Raw genomic sequence first — 25,042 nt, forward strand, 5'->3', positions numbered from 1 at the left:
AACATAGAAGAAGCCAAGACTTACACAGTCTAGTTTCAAAGTTTCTATAAAGCTAAAATGAGCAAGATAATATTATTCACATAGGGATAAATATGTAGATGAAACGAACAGACAAAAGGAAACTTCACATCAGTCAGCTGGTTTTTAAGTGAGGTACAAAAGACAGTTGATGAAGGAAAAGATTATCTTATAACCAGTGGGGCAACTGGCTATTCAGCCATAGAAAGAGAGAAAATGTGGTTGTGTGGGAGGGTGGCTATACTCTGACTTTATCATACCATATCTAAAATTAATTCAGAATGCACCATAGCTCTGAAATACAGAATTAAAACTACTAATTTGAATAGTACACAAAAAATTTGATGTGACCCTGGGTTGACCAAAATGTCATAGGCACAATCCAAAAGCATAAACCATAAAAGAAAAAAACTGAAACAATAAACTTAATTCATCAAAAGGCATCATTATGATAATGGAAAAAAAAACTGACAGACTAGGAAAAAATATTTTCTAATTTGTCACTTGACATAGGGCTTACATTTGGAATATTAAAAATTAAAATCTATATAATTTAACATGAAGGCAATCAATACAATTCAAAAACAGGCAAAATACATGAATAAGTATTTACAAGGAAAATATGAATGGCTAATAAGCACATGGAATGATGCTCAAAATCATTACAAATTTGAAATACAATGGGATATGCCTATAAACCCACCAAAATAGCTATATACACCAAAAGACCAACAATATGGAGTCTTGGGAACAACATGGCAAAACAAACCTTTGTGAAGGAGTGTAAGATGGTGTAATGACTTTTAAAAACATGTTCACTACATATTCAAATTTTAAACATATATTTAGCCTGCAAACCAGCAGATACAAAATGAATTCACTATTTACAATAGCCAAACAGTCCAAATGCTTATTATAAAGAAGTATTATTTGGCAATCAAAAGGAATGAACGTTTTGTATATAAAAGAATATGAAGGAGCCTCAAAAATATTATTCTAAATTAATAAGCTAGAGAGGGGGAAATGAGGTAAGGCAAGTCTATAGAGAGAAATAGATGAGAGGTTCCTGGGAAGTGGAAGCAGACATGGGTTTGTTACAGGATATTTGAGCAAACTTTGTAAAGATGTACTGATGTTTTACCTTGCCTGCCTAAGGGACCTGATTGGTTTAATAAAGAGCTGAATGGCCAATAGGTAGGCAGGAGAGAAAAGGCAGGACTTCCGGGGAAAGAAAGGAACTCTGAGAAGAAGAGAGGTGAGAGACGCCAGTGAGACGTGGAGGGAGTCAGGCATACATTATGGAGGATAGGAATGAACCATGTGGCAGGATGTAGACTAATAGAAGCAGATTAATTAAACGTATTAAGAGCTAGTTGGGAAGAATTCTAAGCTAAAGGACTAGCTTTCATAATTATAATAAGTCTCCATGTCATTATTTAGAAGCTGGTGGGCCAAGAAAGTTGAATAAATACACAGGGGTTGAATAAATATACCTCAGGGAAGGTTTGGGTGTGACAGCAATATACTAAACTGGAGAGTGGCAATGTCTCACACTTGCATAAGCATCCTAAAATCTGCTTAACTACAAGGGATGAATTCCATGATATGTAAGTTTTGCTGAAGCTACTTAACAAGAAAGAACAGAAGGCATTGTAAAGGCTTCCCCTGCCTCTTCTATAGGGACTGTATTTCAGAAGAGCTGAATCCCTGATAAGAAAAAATTATAGGAGTATCAGGTAGAGAATGTTTCTAGGTGTTGGAGGTGTATATATGTTTCTCCTGCTTTTTCTTTATTTTTGTTTTTATTCTTTTTAAGGGGTGCCTATTTGTTTAAAGCCTTAGATTTGGATGGGAGATGGAGAGGATCTGGAAGGTGTTGGAAGAAAAGGAACTGTGATCAGAATGTATAGTATGAAAAAATATTTTCAATAAAAAGAAAGTAAGAAATAACTACACAGTCTGGGAAGATGTTTCAGCAGGCAGAGAACTTCCCATACAAGCTAAAGACCAGAGTTAAGTTCCCTGAAACACAGGAAATGCCTTTGGGAAAGATAGTGCCACCTGTAATCCCAGAACACAGGAGTCAAAGACATGGGATGCCCCAGAACAAGCTGGCTAGCAGATTAGCCTTAAGTGCAAGCCAGGTTCAGTGAAGGGAGGAACCCTTCTCTCTATATAAGGTGGAGAATGGTCCAGGAGGATACCAGACATCCACTTTAGGCCTACACACACACACACACACACACACACACACACACACACACACACACACACACACACACACAAACCACATACAAAAAAATTATAGTTAAAAAACACAAGAGAATGATAGTGTTATAAAAATAAAAAGATGGTTCTCAGTGGATGCTAAAGCTAGCAGATAAAAGGCTGATTGGGAAGTTATAATGGAGGTTTTGGGATGAGGCTGCCTAGTGCCAAATGACCAGTCTCTGCATTCTAAGGGCAAGATAGCCATGTCACTTGACATGGCACAGTAAGCACACAACACCAACTATCAAGGGTTTTTGCCAAATAACAAAATGAAGTAAAATAAGCCTGAATCCAAACACCTCCAGTTCCATTAACAGCTTATATAATACAAGCAATAAGCAAGCCAAACAGAGCTTTGGTAAGGTAGCAATTAGACAATATAAAAGACAGGACATTCTGAAGGACCTAGTTTTCTTATTCACAGCATTAAAAACAAATAGAAAGATGTGAAACACCATTACAGATAAAAAGAAACTAAAGAAATAGCCACATCATGTCAGAGATAAAGCCTGACAAGATCCTTATTTTAAGAAGCTCACTTAAAAAGACATTTGGGATACAGATGAGGAAATGTTTGACTTTACTGAGGAACTGCTCAGTTTGTTCTGTGTGACAAACAGCACAGTGGCCATTCTTTTATAGAGCCTCCATCTGTTACACACCTGTAATAAAATGACACAGTGTATAAAATATGCATTGGAACAGCCCACCTATCTTGCAAGTGGCCAGCAAGAACAAGGGATAAGGTTAGTGAGACCTCAAAAATTACTGAAGTAAGGTGATAGGCAGATGGGTATCACTCCACTGAGGGGAGTATTGTCTCTACTCAGTGTAGTTCTTATTTTCCATATTAGAAATCATTAGGGGACAAAGAAGACTGTAACAGAAGGAAGACCAAAAGAAAAGAAAAGAGTTTGTTAGTGAATGTGGCTGTGCAAGCTATATGAGAGGCAACACATAAAGACAAACTATATGCTATAAGAACAGAGCAAAGTCAAGTACCGAGATATGGACAATGAAATACCAACACTTGAAGACATGTGAGAGGGCAAAAAGTAGAATTTCTCTGCATAAGTAAAGGCTCAAAAGGAAAAAAGGGAGGGAAACCAAGACACTTTTCAAGTAACAGTCACCAGTCACCAGTAATTAGTAATTTGAAGTAATTTTCTAACTAAATAGTAGGTTTCTTTCAATGGGAAAATCTCAAAATGAGAAAAATAGTCACCCTCAATGCTTGTTAAGATATGGTTTACCAGATACTGAACAAGATATCCAGGAAATACTAAATACATAGGCCTATAATTGCCACTGAGCTTATTTACCACAGTGGAAAATACAATGTCAGGTCCTAGAACAGACATGAAATAGGCCCTGATGCAAAGCATTGTTCAGATGAGTCACTAGCCCATAATCCCATAAAAGCAAGCAAGCTCGTTTATTTGCACCCTCCATCCTAAAATGTTAGCTTGTTGCCAGGTTCCATGTTTTTATGTTGCTAGATTGTCCCTGAGGAGAAGAGTAAGGGAGGGAAAGAAAGCATGAGGGGACAAAAGGGAATGAATTCCAGAATCACTGGCCTTTTGAGATGCAAAGACCAGTCTGTGACCTCGGACACTTTCTATTTTTAGGCATAACTGTCAGCCTTCCATTTCATAACCAGAGCCTACAGGTCCTTCCCAAGTGTACACCTAGCACAGCTGACTGTGCAGTTTTTTTCCAACTGAGCCATACAGGTAGTGGGTAGTACTGTCATCCAGATCCTTGAAAAAATGATAACTGCTGAACTAAAGGCACAGCTATTTTCAGCCAAGCTACTCTGAGCTTTGAGACTCTTGACTTCTTTACCACTACACTAAAGTTTTGTTTGCAGGACAAAGCTCCACCTATCATGAAACTCCAGCAGAACACTCCATACCTTCTTGACCAAAAATATGTAAGTTAATTCTTAATTTGTTATAGACCACAACAGAAAGAGGAAAAAAGTCTCTGTTTACCCACAGCAAAAAAGATAAATGTTTTTCTATTTTCAGGATTATTTAAACGAAATTTTAATTATGGCAATATCTCAGTTCAACATTTTTGAAATCCTACTAGACTTTTAAACATCTACTTAACCTCAAATCAAATATCATAAGGATGATACTTCCTAAAATGTTTTTCAATCAGTAATTAAAAATTAAAAACTTACACTCAAGCTGTGCAACCACATCTCCAGGGTCTACTGCTTCTGGGAACACCTGCAGGGAGAGGGCACAGGCACAGCAGAGGGTGGGATGGGAAGAGGAAGCCAAAGAAGATGTAAGTAAGACCGTTTTCCCATTCACATTCCCAAAGTGTCTTTTCCTTCCCAACCAAAGAAAAATCTTGGTTTGTTTGGGGGTTTTGTTGGTTTGGTTTGGTTTGGTTTTTGTGAAGAAGACTCATTACGTAGCCCAGTTTGGTCTTGATCTCTCAATCCTTCTGCAAAGTCCCTCAAATCCTGGGGTTACAGGAATAAATCACCATGCCAACCCTCCAAACAAATCTTCAGCAACTCTCTGGGCTTTCCATCATTTCACATTTTGTAACTGGCTGTGCCTCCCTCTACTATCGCTCACTAGAATTCCTACCTGTGCTCCTCAGAATGATCTTATCAACCTTCCTAGTATACCACCTCACAAGAAACCTTTGTGTTTGTTAGTGCTCTGCTTAGAATTCTCTCCTCTAGATCTTCAAGTAACTCAGTTTCATTCAAGCTTTGTTGAAATATCATTGCCTTCTTTGACATTTTTAAAATATATGTATTTCTCCCCTAATCTCTCATCCTTCCTTTATTTGTATTTATGCATTTATTAAACTCCAGGAAAAGATAGTTTCGCCTTGTGTATTATGTGTCATCAGTACCTACCACAATACCTATAGTGGGCTATTTTATTTTTGAGGAAAGCAAAGAAGGGGGGAGAGGAGGAAAGCAGAAGGGAGAGAGGGAGAGAGGAAGGGAGGGAAAGAGGAAGAAAGGGAGGGGGAGGGAGGGGAAGACTAGAAGACAATATAAGTCTGGGAGGAAGGGGATATGGTTGGTAATTATTACCAATAGCAGCACTTTTAAGGAAAATGAAGAGAGAGAGACTGGGTAAAACAGAAAAGCATAAGATATTCCTAAGTAAAACTCAGCATAGGTTTACCTATATGTGCCTTAGTTTGTAAGAAGTTATTATTCAGCAGTCAAGATGCTGTGCTTTGTAAGAAGCCCACTAAGCTGTTTTAGAAACAGGCTGTGTCACATCAAGGAAAGGCAATTGATTCAATGCATAACAAAAGGAATATTTTCAAAAATCTAAATGTATTACAACTTTCATTTTGAATCAAACCAAAGCACATAGTCTGTAATAATAGTTTATGTTGCAGGATTTTATTCAAAACTGGAATCACGGATTTTTGTTTGTTAATACTTGCCTGATTTTTTAACTCACCTTTTCAAACACCATTCTGGCATTGAAGACCAGGGGGAAAGTGGCTGGAACACATTGTGTCTTCTTGTATTGGCCAAACACACAGATACTTAGATATATGTCCTCCTTGTCTTTCAGCACCACTCCTGGACAAGTTACCTGAAAGCAATTAGATAAGTGGCTGCAACTGCATTGTAATTCAAATGAGCTATCCCACTAACATGGTGCCGAACAGTCACTTCCCACCACAGAGACAAGAGTTTTCAGCTGCTCACAGATTTCAGTGAGATGCCTTTATATTTCCTTCCCTCTTAGAAACCCATCATTTTCTATGTCGTTATGTGTGCCACATTTAAAACTCTATGTACTGGTTTTTGAGACATGACCTAATAATTTAATAATTTTAAGCAGTTCAGCCTTTGGGTCTCATTTTCTGCTGAATGCTGACATAAAGTTATTCAACATCGTTTACTCACAAAGAAGTAGCACCCAGCAGAAATAAAGCAGTATACTCAAGGACAGAAATAAAACTGCAGAAAAGCATGACTCTATTTCCCATCACCCTGAAGAGTATTTGTATTGGCCAAACACACAGATACTAAAACAAATGTCCATTCATCCTCTCATCAGAAGTGATAAGGTAAAGTTTCAAGGCCCAGAAATTCATTTTCTAGCCTAACCAAGTATATTTTAAATATTCCTAGAGCCTTCATCCAGTTCGAAGCAGAAACAGGCACCCACAGCTAAGCACTACTGGAATCCAGTTGTGGAGAGGGAAGAGGGATGAGCAAAGGAGCCAAGACGGGGCTGGAGAAATCCGCAGAAGCAGTGGACCTGACCTACTAATAGCATAATTTCCCTAGTCATAAAACTGGGGAAACAACATTGGACCAAACCGGCCCTCTGAATGTGAGTGCCAGCTAGGAGGCCAAGACAGTCTGTGGGACATCTAACAGTGGAGCCAGTCTTTATCCCTAGAGCACAAATGGACTTTGGGAGCCCATTCTCTATGGAGGGATACTATTGCAGCCCATATACAACAAGGAGGGCCTATGCGCCCCCCCCCCCAAATGATATGACAGACTTTGAAGGTCCCCTGTGGAGGGCCTCACTATCCCTGGGGAGGAGTTGGGGGTGGGTTGGGGGGGAACATGGGAGGATGAGAGGGCAAGGGAATGGGGGGGATGGATATGTAAATATGAGTAGTAGTTTGATTACTTTTATATTGCTGTGATAAGATGCTATGAATAAGGCATCTTACAGAAAAAAAAAAGAGTTTATTAAGGGCTTGCAGTTTCTGAGGATTAGAGTCCATGAGCATCATGGTGGAGGCATAGCATTAGAGCAGTAGCTGAGAGCTTAAATCTTGATCCACAAGCACAAGGCAGAAAAAGCTAATTGAGAATGATTTGGGCTTTTGAAAACTCAAATCCCAGTCCCCTTATACACCTCTCTCAACAACGTCACATCTCTAATACTTCTGAAACAGTTGCACTAACTTCAGACCAAGCTTTCAAATGCATAAGACAATGGGGGCCATTGGTAGAATGTATATAGGGAAAACATGGAGTTTCTAAACATCACACAGCAGTCTCTTCAATCCCTGACACATTCCAATATCGTTGTTCAGCCATGCCATTAATGGGATAGTATATGTTCAAAGATGTAATTTTATGACAATAATACTATAATGAAAGGAAGAAATAGAAAAAAATAGAATCAAAAATTTTAGTGTGTTGCTGAAATTAAATTGACATTAATCCAGAACATAGTAATATAAACTAAGATAATAATTGCAAATCTAATATCAATTGCTATAAAAAGAAACTAAAGTGAAACAATCAAAAAGCAATTGGCAAATTACAGTTGACACCAGCTTGTAAAGGCAAATTTAGCTTTCATTAGGGGAGTCTGACTAAGTATAAAAGCCACATGTCAGGGCAGGTCCCATGCTCAGCAATAGATGACCAATGCAAAACAAACTCAGGGTTATCTCTGGAAACTTTTTGTCCCACATTGCTTTGTCTTTTGCTTGCATATTATAGTTTCCAATTTAGTGTTTTTGTGGAGGGGGGGTTGTTGATGATGATGATGATGTTTTGTTTTGTTTTGTTTTTGTTTCTTGTATGGGTTTTTATTGGGGGAGAGGATTTTTTTGTTTGTTTGGTGCTTGTTTGCTTTATTAAAAAAAAGAGAGAGAAAGAAAGGGCATGGGATTGGATGGATGGGGAGGTGGGAAGAATCTGGGAGGACTGGGGAAAGGAAAAGAATGATCAGAATATGTTGTACAAAAAAATTTCTCCTGTACTCATAGATTGGTGCATAGCTCAATTGTCATCAGAGAACCTTTATCCAACAACTGATGGAAACAGAGACAGAGACCCTCAGCCAGACATTAGGTTGAACTAGGTAATCCTGCTGAAAAGAGGGAGGAAGGATTGTAGGAACCAGAGGGGTCAAGGACAACATAAGAAAACTCACAGAATCAACTATCCACAGTTCATAAGGGCTCTCAGAGAATGAACTTACAACTAGGGAGCATGCATGGGACTGACCTATGCCCTCTGGACAGTTATAAAGCTTGGTCTTCTGATGGGACGCCTAACAGTGGTGGCAGGGGCTGTATCCAACTCTTTTACTGGCTTTTGGGACCCTATTCCTCATACTAGGTTACCTTGCCCAGCCTTAATACAAGGAGAAGTGCTTAGTATATTACTGCAGCTTGATGTGACATCTTTTGTTGATATACATGGAAGGCCTTCCCTTTGCTGAACAGAAATGGAGAAGTGGATTGGGCAGAGGGGGATGGGGAGAGGGACTGGGACTAGGAAAACAGGGAGGGGAAACTACAGGTGGGATGTAAAACAAATAAGTACCCAAAAACTTTTCAAAGTAAATGGAACTAAGGAGGATCAGTTAAACTAATGATAAACTGGATGTAAGCAAGAAGAATAAACTTATTAGACAAATATAAAAAATTTTAAATGTTAATTGTGAATCTCTTATCAATCACTCACAAAAATAAGCTAACAATAAAAACATTAGAACAAAAAGAAGAGGCTATCATGGTTTGAATGAAAATGTCCCCAAAGGCTCATAGGGATTAGAGGACTTGTGGCCTTATTAGAGGAAGCATTTCACTAGGGGTGGGCATTGAAGTTTCAAAGCTCAAGTCATGCCCAGTGACTCTCTCTCTCTCTCTCTCTCTCTCTCTCTCTCTCTCTCTCTCTCTCTCATCTCAGATCCAGATGTAGAATTCTCAGCTACCTCTCCAGCACCATATCTGCCTCCAGGCTTGCAATATTTCCCTTCATAACAAAAATGACTAACCCTCTGAAACTGTAAGCAATCCCCAATTAAACACTTTCCTTTCTAAGAGTTGCCATGGTCATGGTGTCTCTCACAGCAACAGAACAAGACCTAGACGAGACAATGATGGAGAGAAACAAAGTCCCAAGACACAGAGAATAAACAGAAAAATGACAGCAGAGAATCTATCTTTCTTACAATTATATTAAAAGAAAATTCACCCATCAAAAAAAAAGTACACCCATCAAAAGGTATATGCAGAATGAATTCAAAACCATTACCAAGTTTCATATTGAAGGAGGTGGATGAATAAATGAAAACTGCCGGACTAAAAGATGTCAGGCTTTTTCCAACTGTAAGTACTGTAAGTCGTCAGGGAAAATTAATCCTGTTCACTTTGAAACATGGAAGATGTAAAAATCCTGCTTAATAAGAACCCACAGCCAGACCCACTCATAGAAAGGGCCTCATGAACGAATACAAACCAAGCAGTACACCAGTTTTAATTTAAGAACCACAAAGTAAAACTGAAAAAAACAAATGCAAGCATATTCAGAAACTCCACAGAAAATCCTGGGGATTTAGTCAAGACAGACACACGCTCCAGACCCCTGACAGCACATACTACCCCTAGATTCCCCATACCATGTGAAATCCTCATCCCAACTGTGGGTAGTCCTCTAAGCTCTATAGAGAGGGGCTGGAGAGATGTTCTGTGTGAAGGGCACATGCTACTCTTCCAGTTCAGTTGGCAGCACCCACCTCAGTTGGTTCACAATCACCTCTAACTCCAGCTCCAGGAGAGCCAAAGCCCTCCTATGGCCTCCACTGTAAGCAATCCCCAATTAAATGTATATGTATATGTCTCTCTTATTGGTGTACTGTGGTGTACACAGTACACCACACACACACACACACACACACACACACAAAATAAAATAAAATAAAAACTTAAAAATAAAAGATTCCGGAACAGATTGGGGGCCAGAAAATAATTATTTTCAGCTTATGTCAAAAGCCAACTATATATGACCTCTATTCCATTTTGTTAATTTCATTATGTGTACAAGACAAAGATGGAACACTAGACACCAAAAGACTTCCATATTGTAATGGTGTGTGAGGTTTCTAGTCTAGGAAATATGTCCCATTGGTAAGGAAGAAAAGCAATGAGTGCAGCAACATGGATGGTTTTAGAAGAACTATGTGGACTGAAAGAAACAGACATGAGAACTATAGCTAGGATCAGATAACAGTACTACAAAAGCATTTTGTACTACAAGATATATTCTTCCATATGTAGTAATTTGATATAAAGAAAATTAAAAGCCCTACAACTTCCTTCAGACTCAGCTCCCATGATTTTCCTTTCTTTCCACCTCCAGCAGGACACAGACACTTTTAACAGACCTCTCTATTCCACCTGAAGTTGAAATCTACAAAGAAGCATTGCCTGTCGTCCCTCCTTGACCTTATGCCAATTAATCTCAAGTTATAGCAGGAAGGAATGACGTCTGACACACACTGGACAGGTCTTATTTCAACACTGTCTTTTATCCCAGTCCTGCTATGATTTAAATCTGCAACGTCCTCCACATGCTCATATTTTGAGTGCTTGGTCCCCATGTAGCAGTACTTTGGGATGTTATGAAAGTCTGGGGATGTGGGCCCCATTGGTAGATGCAGACCACTAGGAGGAAGCCTTTGAAATTTATAGTCACCCCTGGTTCCAATCTAACTCTCTGGTCCTGGCCTGCCACTATCTGTGGAATCTACCACATGCTTCTGCTGTCATACCATCATGAAACCATGAGCCTTTGTTCCTCACATTGTTTATATCAGGCATTTTAGTCACTAAAATATACCATTGGTATTGATTGCTAATACTAAATCTGACCCTGTGGTTTCTAGGCTACAGTAATGGGTTTGCAAAGGACTGTGGAAGAATTTAGAGCTACAAGCTGGAGCAGCGCAGAAACACTGTGAGCAAAGCTTAGCAGACAATTCCAGGAAGATCAGAATCAGAATGCTGATAGAAAAGGGGTCAGTAAAGACAGCGTCCACAGGAATCAGATGGGCACAAGGGTTCTGCAGAGAACTGAGCAAGAAATTTACTTCATTCTGCCCATTTCCTGGAGTTTTAAGTGAATCTGGTCTCAAAAGCACCAGAGTAATTTATTTTGTGAAGGAAATTCTGGCTGCTATAACCATGTTCATAGTGACAACTCAGAGCCAAAACCAGAACAAAACTATGTAAAATATATACAATTCAGAAGCATTATATTTGATGGTGTAGACTTTATAGATGCAGATTCTGAAACTTTTAAGGAAGTTCCCACCTTAAATAGAAATCTCAGGCTTCTCACACTGATAGGAAAGGTATGTGTGTTTGGGGGGTGGTGAGACACTTCACCTTGAAGCCCCAGATGAAACTGAAACCTGCTTGAAAGACTTTCATTAGGAAAGATAATACCTCTTACCTGTAAGAGGGACTGACCAGCAGCCTCCCTGCCCCAGGACATAAAGAACAACAGGTAGCAGTGTGTTACAACATTAGCCTCTGAGCATAGCAGATATCATGCATGTCAGGACAGCTGTGGTTGCTTCAAGTCAGCCTCAATATAAGGCTTGCTTACTATTTAGAAGGAAGAGATGGGGGAAGTCCTGCTGTGTATATGTCTCTCTTATTGGTTGATAAATAAAGCACTGTTGGCCAATAGGGAAGCAAGTTAGGCAGAACTAGGAGAGAAGGAGGATTCTGGGAAATGTAGGGGCCGTGATGTGATCCCAGTAAGAGAGGATACATGCCGCTAGTGTCCTCGATAAGTCTTTAAAAATATATAGATAAATGGTTATGGTTGATACGTAAGACAGAGCTAGCAAATAAGAAATCCTAGTCATTGGCCAGCAGCAGCACTGTGACTAATATAAGACTCTGTGTGTTATTTGGGGGCCCTAGAGTGGCAGCAGAGCCCAGGCAGCTGGCAGAAAGAGTTATTACAAATGGTGCCCACATAGTTTTACGAACTTACACATAAAACTTCACAAAAATTTAAAAAGGGATCTTAGAAACAAAACAATGGAGATAAACATGGCTTCTTGTTAGCAGCATTTTCTCCGGTGGGCTCTGTTTTGCTAGAGACAAGCAGAGACTTGCTAGGCTCCTTTAAAGAAATCTTCCTGACTCAGCATACGGAAATACTACATGGCTCTTTTAAGAGGCCCTGATAACAATTGAATGGTGTGTATGAGCAGCTGGTAGTGGCAGTGACCACATCTCCAAGCCGGCAGCATGCTTCTTGATGGCAGCATAGACCAAGGCAGTGAGCACAGCTCTCTGTGCTGGCAATAAATGAACCCCTGCCATCTTGGAAAGACAGCGGCTAAAACGGCCAACACTTTAATTTTAGCAATGTTGTTTAGCAGATAAAAGACTGCATGACCAGAAAAAGGTAAAGATTTACAGTAAAGACAAATTTAGATGAAGAAAAACCTCTAAAGGTTTACAATGTGTTTAAAAATATATGTAGGCTTGTGAGAGAAAAAGAAACAGGATAATGTGTTGAAAGAGGAGGAGGAGGAGGAGGGAGGAGGAGGAGGAGGAGGAGGAGGAGGAGGAGGAGGAGGAGGAGAAGAGCTAGGTATGGTGTACATGCCTTTAATCCAAGCACTTGGGAGGCAGAGGCAAGCAGATCTCTGTGACTTCAAGGCCAGCCTGATGTACAGAGTGAGATCAAGGGCAGCCAAAGTGGCACAGAGAAACCCTGTCTCATAAAAGGAAAACATAAAAGTAAAAGAAATAGAGTAATAAAAAAAACACATAAAGATGGAAAATATTCAGAGAGTCTGGATACTATGTTATAGTGTTGTCTCTAAATTGTTTGGTTGCCGAAGAAACAACTACAGCTGCTAAGATACATTTGATTATAAGTGCTGCTAAATTAATCCAACTTATATATTTTAAAAATGCTTTGACTTCTAAATTTAAATATAAGGACAGGTTCTTGGGAAAAGAGTTTTTGCTTATGTTTCCACAGAAAATGTAAAGCTACGGATTCCTTCCAGACTAAAATGGGTTGATGAAGCAAGACCCCCCTGAAAGTGTCCCAGGTGATCCAACCTCTAAAACAGCTAAGATGATACAGCCTTACAGACTACAAAAACAAGGACCTAGCCAAGTTTCTGTGTTTTATCATGATCCCCATGGTATGAACACTGCCCCCAACCAGCAAGAAGCGGTTTGGAATGAATGACACCCAAATTCCCAAATATTGTTTATAGATTTTTGTTTTCATTTAAATGAGGTTGTTTATAAATGGTATTAATCACAGTCAATCGCTTTTTAAAGGAAAAAGGAGGAATAGGATATAGAAATGAATACTTTGCATTGGTATGGATTTTCATTTATTGATACAACTTTAAGGTCAATTTTGTGTTATGTATATTTCTCTTCTTGTTTAGGTATAGTGTTTATACAGATCTTTTAAAATGTGATGCATAATTGAGTACAGATTGTATATAGTCAGGTTTAATAGTCAAAACTTACAGTTAGGTTAGTAAGGTAGTCTAGATATACAGAGATATATTTGAGATGGATATTCTTCAAACCTTTAAAAGACCTACAGAATAATGGCATTTAAATGGGTTAGGGTTTTTCTTGACAGTGAGACACAACTGCTCTTGGCACACCAATTACATCAGAAAGGAGGATGGGCATTGAAGAAACTCAATATGGAGTTTGCCTTTAACAAGGCTAGATTAGCCATTTGGGCAAGAAACTGTTCTTGCCTGGACTGTTTGTTGCTGTATAAACTGGACATACAGGACCCACAAGAAAGTGACTGATGAATTTGCAAAACAAGACTGTCCTGAAGGGTTCCTGCTTCATGGAGAAATCTGCTAGACACAATGTGGCCTATAGGCTGAAGATGGATGCCCAACATTACAGAGGAACTTTGGGTGACTGTCCAAGTATCGAGATGTCTCTGTAAGATCTATAGTTTATATATTATCCTTCTGTGGTCTTTGATGGAATTGAAGACAGATAGTTATGGTTATAGTTTTCATTAGTTATTATAAAAAATAAGCTACAGCTGGGCTTTGGTAGTGCATGCCTTTAATCCCAGCACTAGGGAGGCAGAGGCAGGTGGATCTCTGTGAGTTCAAGACCAGCCTGGTCTAAAAGGGCTAGTTCCAGGACAGCCTCCAAAGCCACAGAGAAACCCTGTCTAGAAAAACCAAAAAAGAAAAAAAAAAAAAAGATAAGCTACATATAAGACCTTAGGCTTACACACATAGGATAGATGATAGAATATTTTCTTTAAATCTTGCTAAATGTTAATGGACTAAATATTGTAACTATAATTCTTACTTGATAACTGTTTTGTTGTGTATTTTACTATGTTAATGTTAAAACCCTTCTTTTTATTTAGACAGAAAAGAGGAGATGATGGGAGAAGTCCTTCTGTGTATATGTCTCTCTTAATGGTTAATGAATGAAACACTGTTGGCCAATAGGGAAGCAAGGTAGGTGGGACTAGGAGAGAAGGAAGAATCTGGGAAATGTAGTAGAGAGGAGTCGCCATATGATCCCAGGAAAAGAGGACTCATACCGCTGGTGTCCTTGATAAGGAAAGTCTTTATAAAATATATAGATTAATGGTTATGGTTGATACTTAAGACAGAGCTAGCAAATAAGAAATCTTAGTCATTGACCAGCAGCATTGTAACTAATATAAGACTCTGTTTGTTATTTGGGGCCCTAGAGCGGCAGCAGAACCCAGGCAGCTGGCAGAAAGAGTTACCATTTACAAGGAAGGGGTGGAGTGGGTCACAGTACCTCATCTACGATCCCAGATGCTCATGCCTAAACCTGGCTAGCTGCATGCAATTCTGCCTTAATTGTGTGTGGCCTTGGAGTCTTGGGAGGTACTGGAGTGTATAGACTGTGGAGAATTAACTGAAGGGGAACTAGGTAAGTAACTATGGGAACACATTATCTACAGGGGAGTGAGACTCCCTGGTGATGAGGCTGCTTTGGGGTCACCTATCTAAAAAACTCAATGGTTTCCACTCTGGTGGAATTGTGTTTAGGTTTGTCATTGGAGCTTTATAAGGAGGGGACAGGTGTTTGACAGTGTCTCCCAAGAGAAAGAATGCCGCTAACAGGGGGTTACTCTGGCTTGACCACAGATAGTGTAGGAAGGTCACTTGAAACAAGATGTGAAAATAATGTGTGGCAATCTCTCCAAATGGACAAGCTCATGGCTGCCAAAACAGCATGCAAAGTCCAAAAGGTGCTGGAGGTCTTTAGCTGGGTCAGCTAAAATCAGCTTCATAGGCACCCTCATGAGAAGTATGCACAATATCATTACCCTGTTCCCTGGAGAACTTTTTGACTTTAGGAGTAAGTAAAATCCGTACTTTTATTTTATCTTCAAAATAGAATGGATTATGGGTAAAATGTAATTTCAATGAGAAAAACAAAAGCATACCCATTTGCTAGAAATGCCACCCTTGGGGAAGGTGCATTGCAGGGAATAACAGATGAGAAATGTAAGGCCCATGGCTGCTAGGACCAGGGTCGTTGCTGCTTGTCTGACACTTGCTCCTTTTTTAAAGAGCATATTCTTGTTTCTCAGCTTGTTCTAATTAACTCTTGACTGCTTGGTCTACTAGTGTGTTGCATTAGGATTCTCCTCTTTTAGGAGCATAAGAACAGACACAACCTCTCAAGTCAAGATCAGAGGGTACTATTAGAAGACAAAGTGGGAAATACCCTTGAATTAATTGGTACAGGAAACTGCTTCCTGAACATTACACCAGTAGCGCAGACACTGAGAACAACAATTGATAAATGGAACCTCCTGAAACTGAGAAGCTTCTATAACACAAGGGACACAGTCAGCAAGACAAAACGGCAGCCCACAGACTGGGAAAAGACATTCACCAACCCCACATCTGACAGAGGGCTAATCTCCAAAATATACAAAGAGCTCAAGAAGCTAGTCTCCAAAACACCAAACAATCCAATTAAAAAGTGGGGTACAGAACTAAATAGACAATTCTCAATAGAGGAATCTAAAATGTCTGAAAGACACATAAGAAAGCGTTCAACATCCTTAGCCACCAGAGAAATGCAAATCAAAACAACTCTGAGATACCATCTTACTCCTGTCAGAATGGCCAAAATCAAAAACACCAAGGACAGTTCATGCTGGAATGGATGTGGAGAAAGGGGAACACTTCTCCACTGCTGGTGGGAGTGCCAACTTGTACAGACACTTTGGAAATCAATATGGCGACTCCTCAAGAAAATGCGAATCAGTCTACCACAAGATCCAGCAATTCCACTCCTAGGCATATACCCAAAAGAAGCACATTCATACAACAAGGACATCTGTTCAACGATGTTCATAGCAGCACTGTTTGTAATAGCCAGAAACTTGAAGCAGCCTAGATGCACCTCAACTGAAGAATGGATAGAGAAAATGTGGTACATTTATATAATGAAGTACTACTCAGCGGGGGAAAAAAATGGAATTTTGACATTTGCAGGAAAATGGATGGAACTAGAAGAAACCATTCTGAGTGAGGTAACCCAATCACAAAAAGACAAACATGATAAGTACTCACTCATATGTGGATTTTAGACATAGAGTAAAGGATTTCCAGCCTACAATCCACACTGCCAGAGAAGCTAGGAAACGAGGAGGACACTAAGAGAGACATACATGGTCCCCTGCAGAAGGAGAAAGGGTCAAGATCCCCTGAGCAAATTGGGAGCATGGGAGGAGGGGGGAGGGAGCTACGGGAATGAGAAGGGAAGAAGAGGAAAGATGCAGAGGTCATGAGGGAGCAGAAAGGTTGAGTCAGAGAAGAATAGAAGAAAGGATATGTGATAGGTAGGGTTTTAGTTGGGGGGTGATAGGGGAGGAAGGGAGGGAGAAGGGAACTGGGATTGTCATGTAAAACAATCTTGTTTCTAATTAAAATAAAAAAATGATTAAAAAAAAGATCAGAGGGTCCTGATGATCTCCCAGTAACAGTGCCACATAGGTAAGGGGTTGCTGTGCAGCACACACAGAGGTCAGTCACTCCTGCCATGTTCCCAGAGGGTCCAGCTTTATCTGGAGCTGGCAGCAGTATCTGCCATCATCCACACTGTACTAGTTTTGCAGACATTCAGAATGCAAGAATGAAGGGGGTCATTGGAGGTTTGTGCAGAGGTTTGAGAGAAAAGTCTATGAGGTAAAATAAAAATGCATAGTGGTGTCTGATTCCTCTACAGAACTCCTGAGCTAGCATGAACTTTGGAGGTTATACCCAAGAAGGTTCCAGAAGCATTAATTATCCATTAAAGAAAGCTACAAGTACTGAAGAGAGATGGTCTAAGAGAGGAGTTACACATGTAGTGTCTGGGCCCATAGAAATGGCTTCACTTCATCTTGACTTAAGGTCAGAGAGTTCAAACCTACTCCAGCTTTCTCAAGATTAAACAGGATATTTGGCCTAAGTAACTAATGGATGTCTTACTTTAACAACAGGATATTTAAGGTATGGCTATTGTCTATCTTACCTTGACAACAGGATATCTGGTTTAGGGTGTGGTTACATGGTGTTTTGGGTATTGAAAAGGTAATTACACTTGCTTGTTCTTTTGTATCTTGGTAAGGAAGTCTCTTTGCCTTCCTCCACTTTTGATTGGGGTATATAAAGACTGTGTGTAATAAAACTTGGGGCTTCCCCCCCTCCTGGTATTCACTGGAGTGCCTTCCTGACTCTATCTCTTGTTTCTTGTCTATTTTTGTTCTCAATCCACACTCCCCCTCTCAGTTGTGGACTGGACAAGTCGGCTGGACTCAACAAAAGCTCCCCAGAATGTGGGCTCTGACAGTATAGTGAATGGTGGGACCATAGGGGCTGAAGTAACCAAGCTCACGGGAACCTAGATTGGTACTAGCACATGGCCCAGTGCTGGACTCTGAGTCTCAGGTTTTAATGTTGGCCGTGCAGGGTTTCAGTCTTTCTTTGGTTTCATTGTCTCATACTATCCTACTTTTCCCCTTTGAGCTCACCCCGTAACATCATATGAGTAATGTACAATTTGATTTTGATTGTACATGGGCTCCTGTTAAGAAATTACCTTGCATCCTAGTTAGCTTCAGCTGTCAACTTGACACTATCCCAATTGTGGGACTCCCTCCATCAGATTGGCCCTTGAGCATATCTGTGGGGATTTTCTTAATTGATTATTGATGGAGAGCTCATCCCACTATGGGCGGTGCTTGGGCAGGTGAGATGAGCCATACAAAACAGCTAACTGAGCAAGCCAGAGAAAGCTAGGCAGTAAGTAGCATTCATCCATGGTTCCTACCTCCAGGTTCCTCCCTGATTTCCCTGTAAGATGGATTTTTGACCTGGAATTTTAATATGAAATAAACTTTTTTTCTCTCCAAATTGCTTTTGGTCATATTGTTTATCACAGCAACAAAAAAGCAAACCATGATAGAAATGGGTACCAGGAACAAGTTTCAGGGAAGTTTGAGAGTCACTCAAATATTCTGTCAAGGTGATTCATATATTTGAATTAAGAATCTGGACATGAAACTTGCTGTGCTTGAGTGGGACAATAAATACTGGTCCTCTGAGGATGAAAACTTAGCTGTGATGAATAAAAAGTTGACATCACTAAGGTATTGAAGAAGCCAGAACAATGGGACATCCACAAGGTCAGGCACAAATGTGGAGTGGAGCTGACTTGAGCCTATGACACAAGCTGTGTGTGCTGTGAATGGCAGAGGCAGGCTGATCTCTGTGAGTTCCAGACTACCCTGGTCTACAAGAGCTAGTTCCAAGACAGCCTCCAAAGTCTCAAAGAAACCCTGTCTCGAAAAAACAAAAATAAAAATAAATGAATGAATGAATGAATGAATGAATGAATAAAATAGCATGCTGGTATATCAAGTTGACAAGGAATGGAATCTCCTAGTTAGTTTTAACTGTCAACATGACACAGCCCTAAATTATCTGAGGAAGTCCCAGTTGGAAGACTGCCTCAATCAGTCCACTATTGGTGGCGCTATCCCTAGGCAGGTGAGCTTGGACTGTATGAGAAAGCTAGTAGAGCAAGCCAAAATAGACTTTGATCTGGACTGGACGTGTAATATGAAATTGCTTCCTCCCCAGTTGCTTTTGGTCTTGTTGTTTATCACAGCAACAGAAAACCAAACTGCAACACCGTGAGTCTGAACAATATTAAGACTGTGGTAAGCTGGTGGGGGGACTGTGGTAGGCTGGCAGTGGTGGCACATGCCTGCCTTTAATCCCAGCACTCAGGAGGCAGGGTGGATCTCTGTGAGTTCAAGGCCAGCCTGGTCTACAAGAGCTACAGCTGTTACACAGAGAAACCCTGTCTGAAGAAATCAAAAAAGAAAAAAAAAAATGATGACACTTAAATTTTTGACTGAGTGTATTTTTCGTTATGAGAGCATGATGACCTTTAGATGGGAGATCATGATTTAGATCTAGACTATCCCCCACAGCTTCCTGCTTTAAGCACTTCCTGTTGAGCACATGTGATGTTTTGGAATCTCAGATACAGGCCAGTTCAGCAGGCTTTGAAGGGAGCTCAAACCTCAAGGTCCCATCTAGCTGCCAGCTCCAGGAGGTCTGCTACCATGTAAGGAGAGGAGCCTTGTTGCCACTGCCATGAACAATGCCATGCCTTTCCCGCCTGTGATCATGAACTGAAATTGTGAGCTAAAATAAATATTTCCTTGCTTAAGTTGGTCCTGTCAAGTATTTTGGTCACAGCAACACACAAGGAACTAATACAAGTACCAGAAAGACTCATTTACATACAATCCATCTGTTCTCTGAGCCACACAGAATCTTCTCAAGGACTTGGTATATTATTCTCCAAACCAACTGAGTTCTCATAATTTTTTAGTAGTGTTTCCCTGAACTTTCTATCCTCTCACTCCCCTATGATAGAACAAGTCATATAAGTTTCTGGATTATGCTAAACTGTAAATACTCCCACTCCCTTAATACATTCCAGCATTTAGTCATTTTTCATCCCCTTATAGTTAGCCTTTCTTGTTCTCTTTTCTTCATGTTCTCCTGTGCCTGAATGGACATTTGGTCACACACGCACACACACACACACACACACACACACCTAGCTGAATTCTGCATATTAAAGAGAACAGATGTTTGTTTCTGAGATTGTGTGAATGCAGATAATGGACGTGAGTTATGAAAGAAACACAAAGCTAATTATTTTTCTAGTTCTAATTCTGTCATGGATTTTTTGTTTGTTTTAGGTCATAGATAAGAACATAAAATATATTTGATACTAAAAGTATAAAATTTAATATGAAGCCTCACAGCTTCCATTCTAAATGCCAACCCTAAATGTATGTAAGCTCATTATTTGTAAAAATGCCAGGCCTAGTGAATTTTGGTGTGTGATGGTTTTATTTATTTGCAACGTTTTTTATAACAAATTTTATAAAAACCAAAAGCCACTACCATCTAGTTAAATAAATTATATAAATGCCTATCAGACACACTTAAATTCAAAGATACAAACTGGCAATTAAAAGATGGAGAAATATATAGTAATCAACTATAACTAAAACAGAGCCATATTGACTACACTAATAAACAAAGACACAAAACAACTGGAAATGTAATAAGAAATACATCAAGATGACACAGAAATTATAATCACATAGAACTAACAGAACCATAAACAATGAAAAGTATGCAGATGAGCATCTCTCCAACTTGTTAAACAAATCTGAAAACATGTTCAGCATTGGTTGAGATTAGGAAAATGCACATCAACACAATGTGATTATCCCCTCCATTAATTAGGATGACTATAATAAAACATGGACAGTAGCAAGAAATTATAACTTTATTATGTCTCCAATACACAGAAAAATCATAAAGCTACTATGGAAAATGTTTGAAAGTTCTTCAGAAGAACCAAACAAGCTAGACATAAAGGGCATCTGTCGGACTCCTGGATTCTCAGGACCACTTACAGCCTATTTCTTCACAAAAGTGTATATACCAGCATAGAATAATTATCCATAGCATCCAAATGGTTGACACAATTCAAGTATTCTTCAACCAATGAATGGATAAGCAAATGTGGTATATCCACACAACATATTATTTGACCATAAAAATGAATAAAGTACTACATCCATGCCATCACAGGGCTAAATCTTAACTACATCATGCAACATGACAGAAATAATTACGTAATTCCTTTTATAGTTTGTACACAGTAGTCAAATCCTTAGACATAAATTGATACTAAGGTCACAGGCTAGAAGAATAGATGACAGGTGTAACACTCGTCAGCCCCCTCAGAAGGGAGGAACATTTTAGATGTTTCATACCTGAGACAGGCCCAACTCGATACCACTTCAAAGGGAAACAGGAACATGTTAGAGTATTGTGTAAGAAATACATATACAAAATATTCCTTCATTATCATAAACCCTATCTTCCCCCAATGGCTTCTGGTCATGCCTTCAACAGTGTGGGGAAATTTCTAGAGAAGATCAATTGCTAAGGAGAGAAGACCACACTGACTATGGGCAATACCAGTCCTCTGTGATGTGGGCACAGACAAAGTAAAAGACTGAAAGGGAAAAGCCAGCCTAATGCCCTTGTTCTCCTTGGACTCATCCTAGCTATGAAGAAGTGCCTCCATCTGACGCTTCCAACACTGATAGTACATGACAGGAAGTCTAGAAGCACGGAGCTAACTGACCATGGACTATATCCTTTGAACCTAGGGCCCAAACTAAAGATTTTTCTTTTAAGTTGTTTCCAGTTTCCATCAGTTATTTAGTCACAGACATGCAAGGGAAACTAAGACAGACCACATATATGGATACAGAGAAGTAGGGCCATTTTTATAACTAAGTCTAACTTTGTAGACTGAGATCTGTTGTAGGAATTTGGAAGAGTTTGTGACTGTAGGCTAGAAAAAGCTTTCCATGGAGAGCTTTTAAGGAGAGCTTAGCAGGTGGTTCTGGTTGGAGTTCAGGAGACTGAAACATGGATCAGAACAAAAAGACAGATAAACTCATGAGGCCTCTGGATGGGAACAAACACTTTATTGGGAAGTGGACTGGAGGTCATTTATGTTAATGTTTTAGCAGAGAAATTGTCAGCATTTTGTCCGTGTCTTAAGATAATTGTGGGAGATCAAGTTCAGATAATAGATTTATTTGGCAAAGGCAATCTCTAGGCACCAAGTATTCAAGCTGAGGGTGGATACCACTGTTTGCGCTATGCTAGATTTACTACGAGAATTGAAAGCAAAAAGCCGAGCAGAAGGCTTTGGGAAGCTGGCAGGTGACCAGAAAAGGATCAAGTTGAAAGTCCTGGACAAGTAAGGGATTTGCCAGGGCAGATCATGCTCTGCTCCTTGATCAGGGCCCAGAATATGGAGTGTTGCTAGGTGAGAATTTACTTGGCTGAACAATTATGGTCCACACATTTGGTGAAGTCTGGCCAAACCCTGAGATGTCCTCAAAACACATTTCCCACATTTCAGCTGGGCATTGGTGGCACACACCTTTAATCCCAGCACTCGGGAGGCAGAGGAAGACGGATCTCTCTGAGTTTGAGGCTAGCCTGGTCTACAGAGTAAGTGCCAGGATAGGTTCCAAAGCTACACAGAGAAACCCTGCCTCGAAAAAAAAATTATTTAAAAAAAGAAAGAAAAGTACATTGTTTCTTTTCAAAAAATTCTTGTCTGCAACTATTTTAATTCTAGGGGCTATTCTAGGTCTGAATTATAGCAAATGTGCAAGTGCCTTCACTCTAATCCCAGATCTTGTAAGGAGGAAGCAGTAAAATATCTAGGAGTTTGTGGCTAACTTCTACACAGTGAGTTCAGGCCAGCCAGGACAACATAGTGAAACCCTGTATCAAAATATAATACTAGCATGCATGTGTACATGTTAGTATGAATATATGGCTTAGTTATGTGAGAGGTAGAGTAGAAATGTGTGAATAATACACACATAAATTCTATGTATTTGGAAATTAAACTTGTAAATAGGTCAAAAATATAGTGGGGAAAAAAGCAAGAATTATAAACTATTGAGGCCAAGTAGTTTAAAAACCATACTATCAATATTCTGAAATGATGGCAGGCCTCACTGGGAAGTAAATCAAGTTCCTCAGAAGGATAATACAATGAGAAAAAGACTGAGAAATGCAGAGGGGTGTAAAAGACTTAGGATGGTGGTTAGTCCAAAGAAGGGAAGCAGGTATTTTCTTAGGGAGATATAATACTAGAAGTGGCATTCTTATCTGCAACATTTATTTATTAAGCAGGGAGCAGGAGGATGATTTTCATTATGTTATTGCTTGTAAAGTTTCATACATCTAAAATGTTTTAAATGAAATGTTTTAAGGATAAAGAAAAATATGCATGTAACCCAAAAACCTAAAACTCTCAACTAAACACAAATGATACTAAATTTAAAAATCGTCCAGTTCAACCCAGCAAAGCAAATGAAATCAGTATATTCTAAACTAAAAACAATTTGTCACAGAGAAAGAGTTCAATATCAATACATTCTGGGGCTGGAGAGGGTGCTTGGTGGTTAGAGCACTTACTGCTCTTGCAGAGAAACTACACTCCTGTAATGTGATTTGTAATTCCAGTTCCTGGGGATCTGACACCCTCTTCCGGACTCTGCAGGCACCTTCACTCAAATTCACATACCCACACAGACACACAGACACACACACACACACACACACACACACACACACACACACACACACAGAGAGAGAGAGAGAGACAGACACACACACACAAATGCATGTAACTAAAAAGATGAATGAATAAAACCTTTTTAATGTCCAGTTTTATGGACCATGGGAACAATACATAACAATTGTTAAACCGTAATAGTATCTACTACTTATATTTTTCCTGCTGTTAAATGGGGGAAATCATCATTATCTTCTATTTGTATTTTTTCAGTTAGTCTCAAATATCTTGAAATTAAGTGTTTTAATGGTAGCATGACAGTGCCTGATTGAATAAGGATCACAAGTATGAAGGATCCAGATGTATGCCCTTCACTGTTTGCTGCATGCTCTCATTAGCTTGAGTTAGTTAATGAGGTGAAGTAAACATAGAGGTGAAAAACTCAGAATTATATAAAATTAGCCCAAACAAGCATTAAAGAAAGTTCTCCACTTTCCTTGCTAATCTATTTAAGCTCTACATTATTTTCTTCCTTCTAATTGAAAATGTGAACATTGAAATATTCAATAGTAAAAAAGAAGTACAAAGTTGAAACAGCAAAAGCAGCCCTTTCCTATCAAAGATAAGTGTCCAATACTAAGTATAAAAAGCTTTGCAAGTGTAAATCTTTAGATGCTCTTTTAAAAAGTGTGACTTGGCATATCACATCATTCCTGGAAGATTCCTTGAGAAAGTCGTGCTTTTCTCCCCAGCAATATATTTTCTCGAAAGTCAAATGGCTCTGTTGGACAACACAAAATGCTGTGTGATACAGCCCAACCTTTCCTGCCTGCTGTTTGCTCTCATCTTAACCACAGCATTACATTGGTCCACCTCCTAATACCACCTTGCAGCAAAAAAGTGAACATGAGAGGAAGACTAGAGAGTGGGGTGCCACACTTTAAACCCACTAGTAGAGATTTCTAGCTCATATAAAACTTATTATTGAGAAAAATATTAAATTTCACCACAAGAGAAAAAATGGGTAACAATACACCATGGGATGTTCTCAACCTGAGCCTGGTCTCTTCAGAAGGTAACATCCAAGAAAGACTTTGATAAGAATGACACTTCATAGACTTACCCATGACAAGCACAAGCAGGCTACAATAAATAAGCATCAGTAAGAGAACAGAGAGCATCAACTCAAAAAGCTTCTGCATATCAAAGGAAGCAATTAACAGAGTAAGAGACAGGTAAGGGAATGGAAAAG

The 25,042-nt window shown here is 39.4% G+C and overlaps 1 protein-coding gene across 1 annotated transcript in view; it reads right to left on the reverse strand.

Moving 5' to 3' along the window:
* The window catches only part of Spata6 (spermatogenesis associated 6), a 79,470-nt gene extending 59,760 nt beyond the window's left edge, over positions 1-19,710 (reverse strand). The window contains exons 1-3 of the mRNA XM_035438665.1: positions 19,666-19,710; positions 5,742-5,879; positions 4,478-4,526 (exon numbers count right to left, since the gene is read on the reverse strand). Coding sequence (XP_035294556.1) covers positions 4,478-4,526; positions 5,742-5,879; positions 19,666-19,710 — 232 coding nt within the window. The remainder of the gene's footprint in view (positions 1-4,477; positions 4,527-5,741; positions 5,880-19,665) is intronic.
* Between the last annotated feature and the right edge of the window lie 5,332 nt (positions 19,711-25,042).

The sequence above is a fragment of the Cricetulus griseus genome, chromosome 2, assembly GCF_003668045.3.
Source record: "Cricetulus griseus strain 17A/GY chromosome 2, alternate assembly CriGri-PICRH-1.0, whole genome shotgun sequence".
NCBI lineage: Eukaryota > Metazoa > Chordata > Mammalia > Rodentia > Cricetidae > Cricetulus > Cricetulus griseus.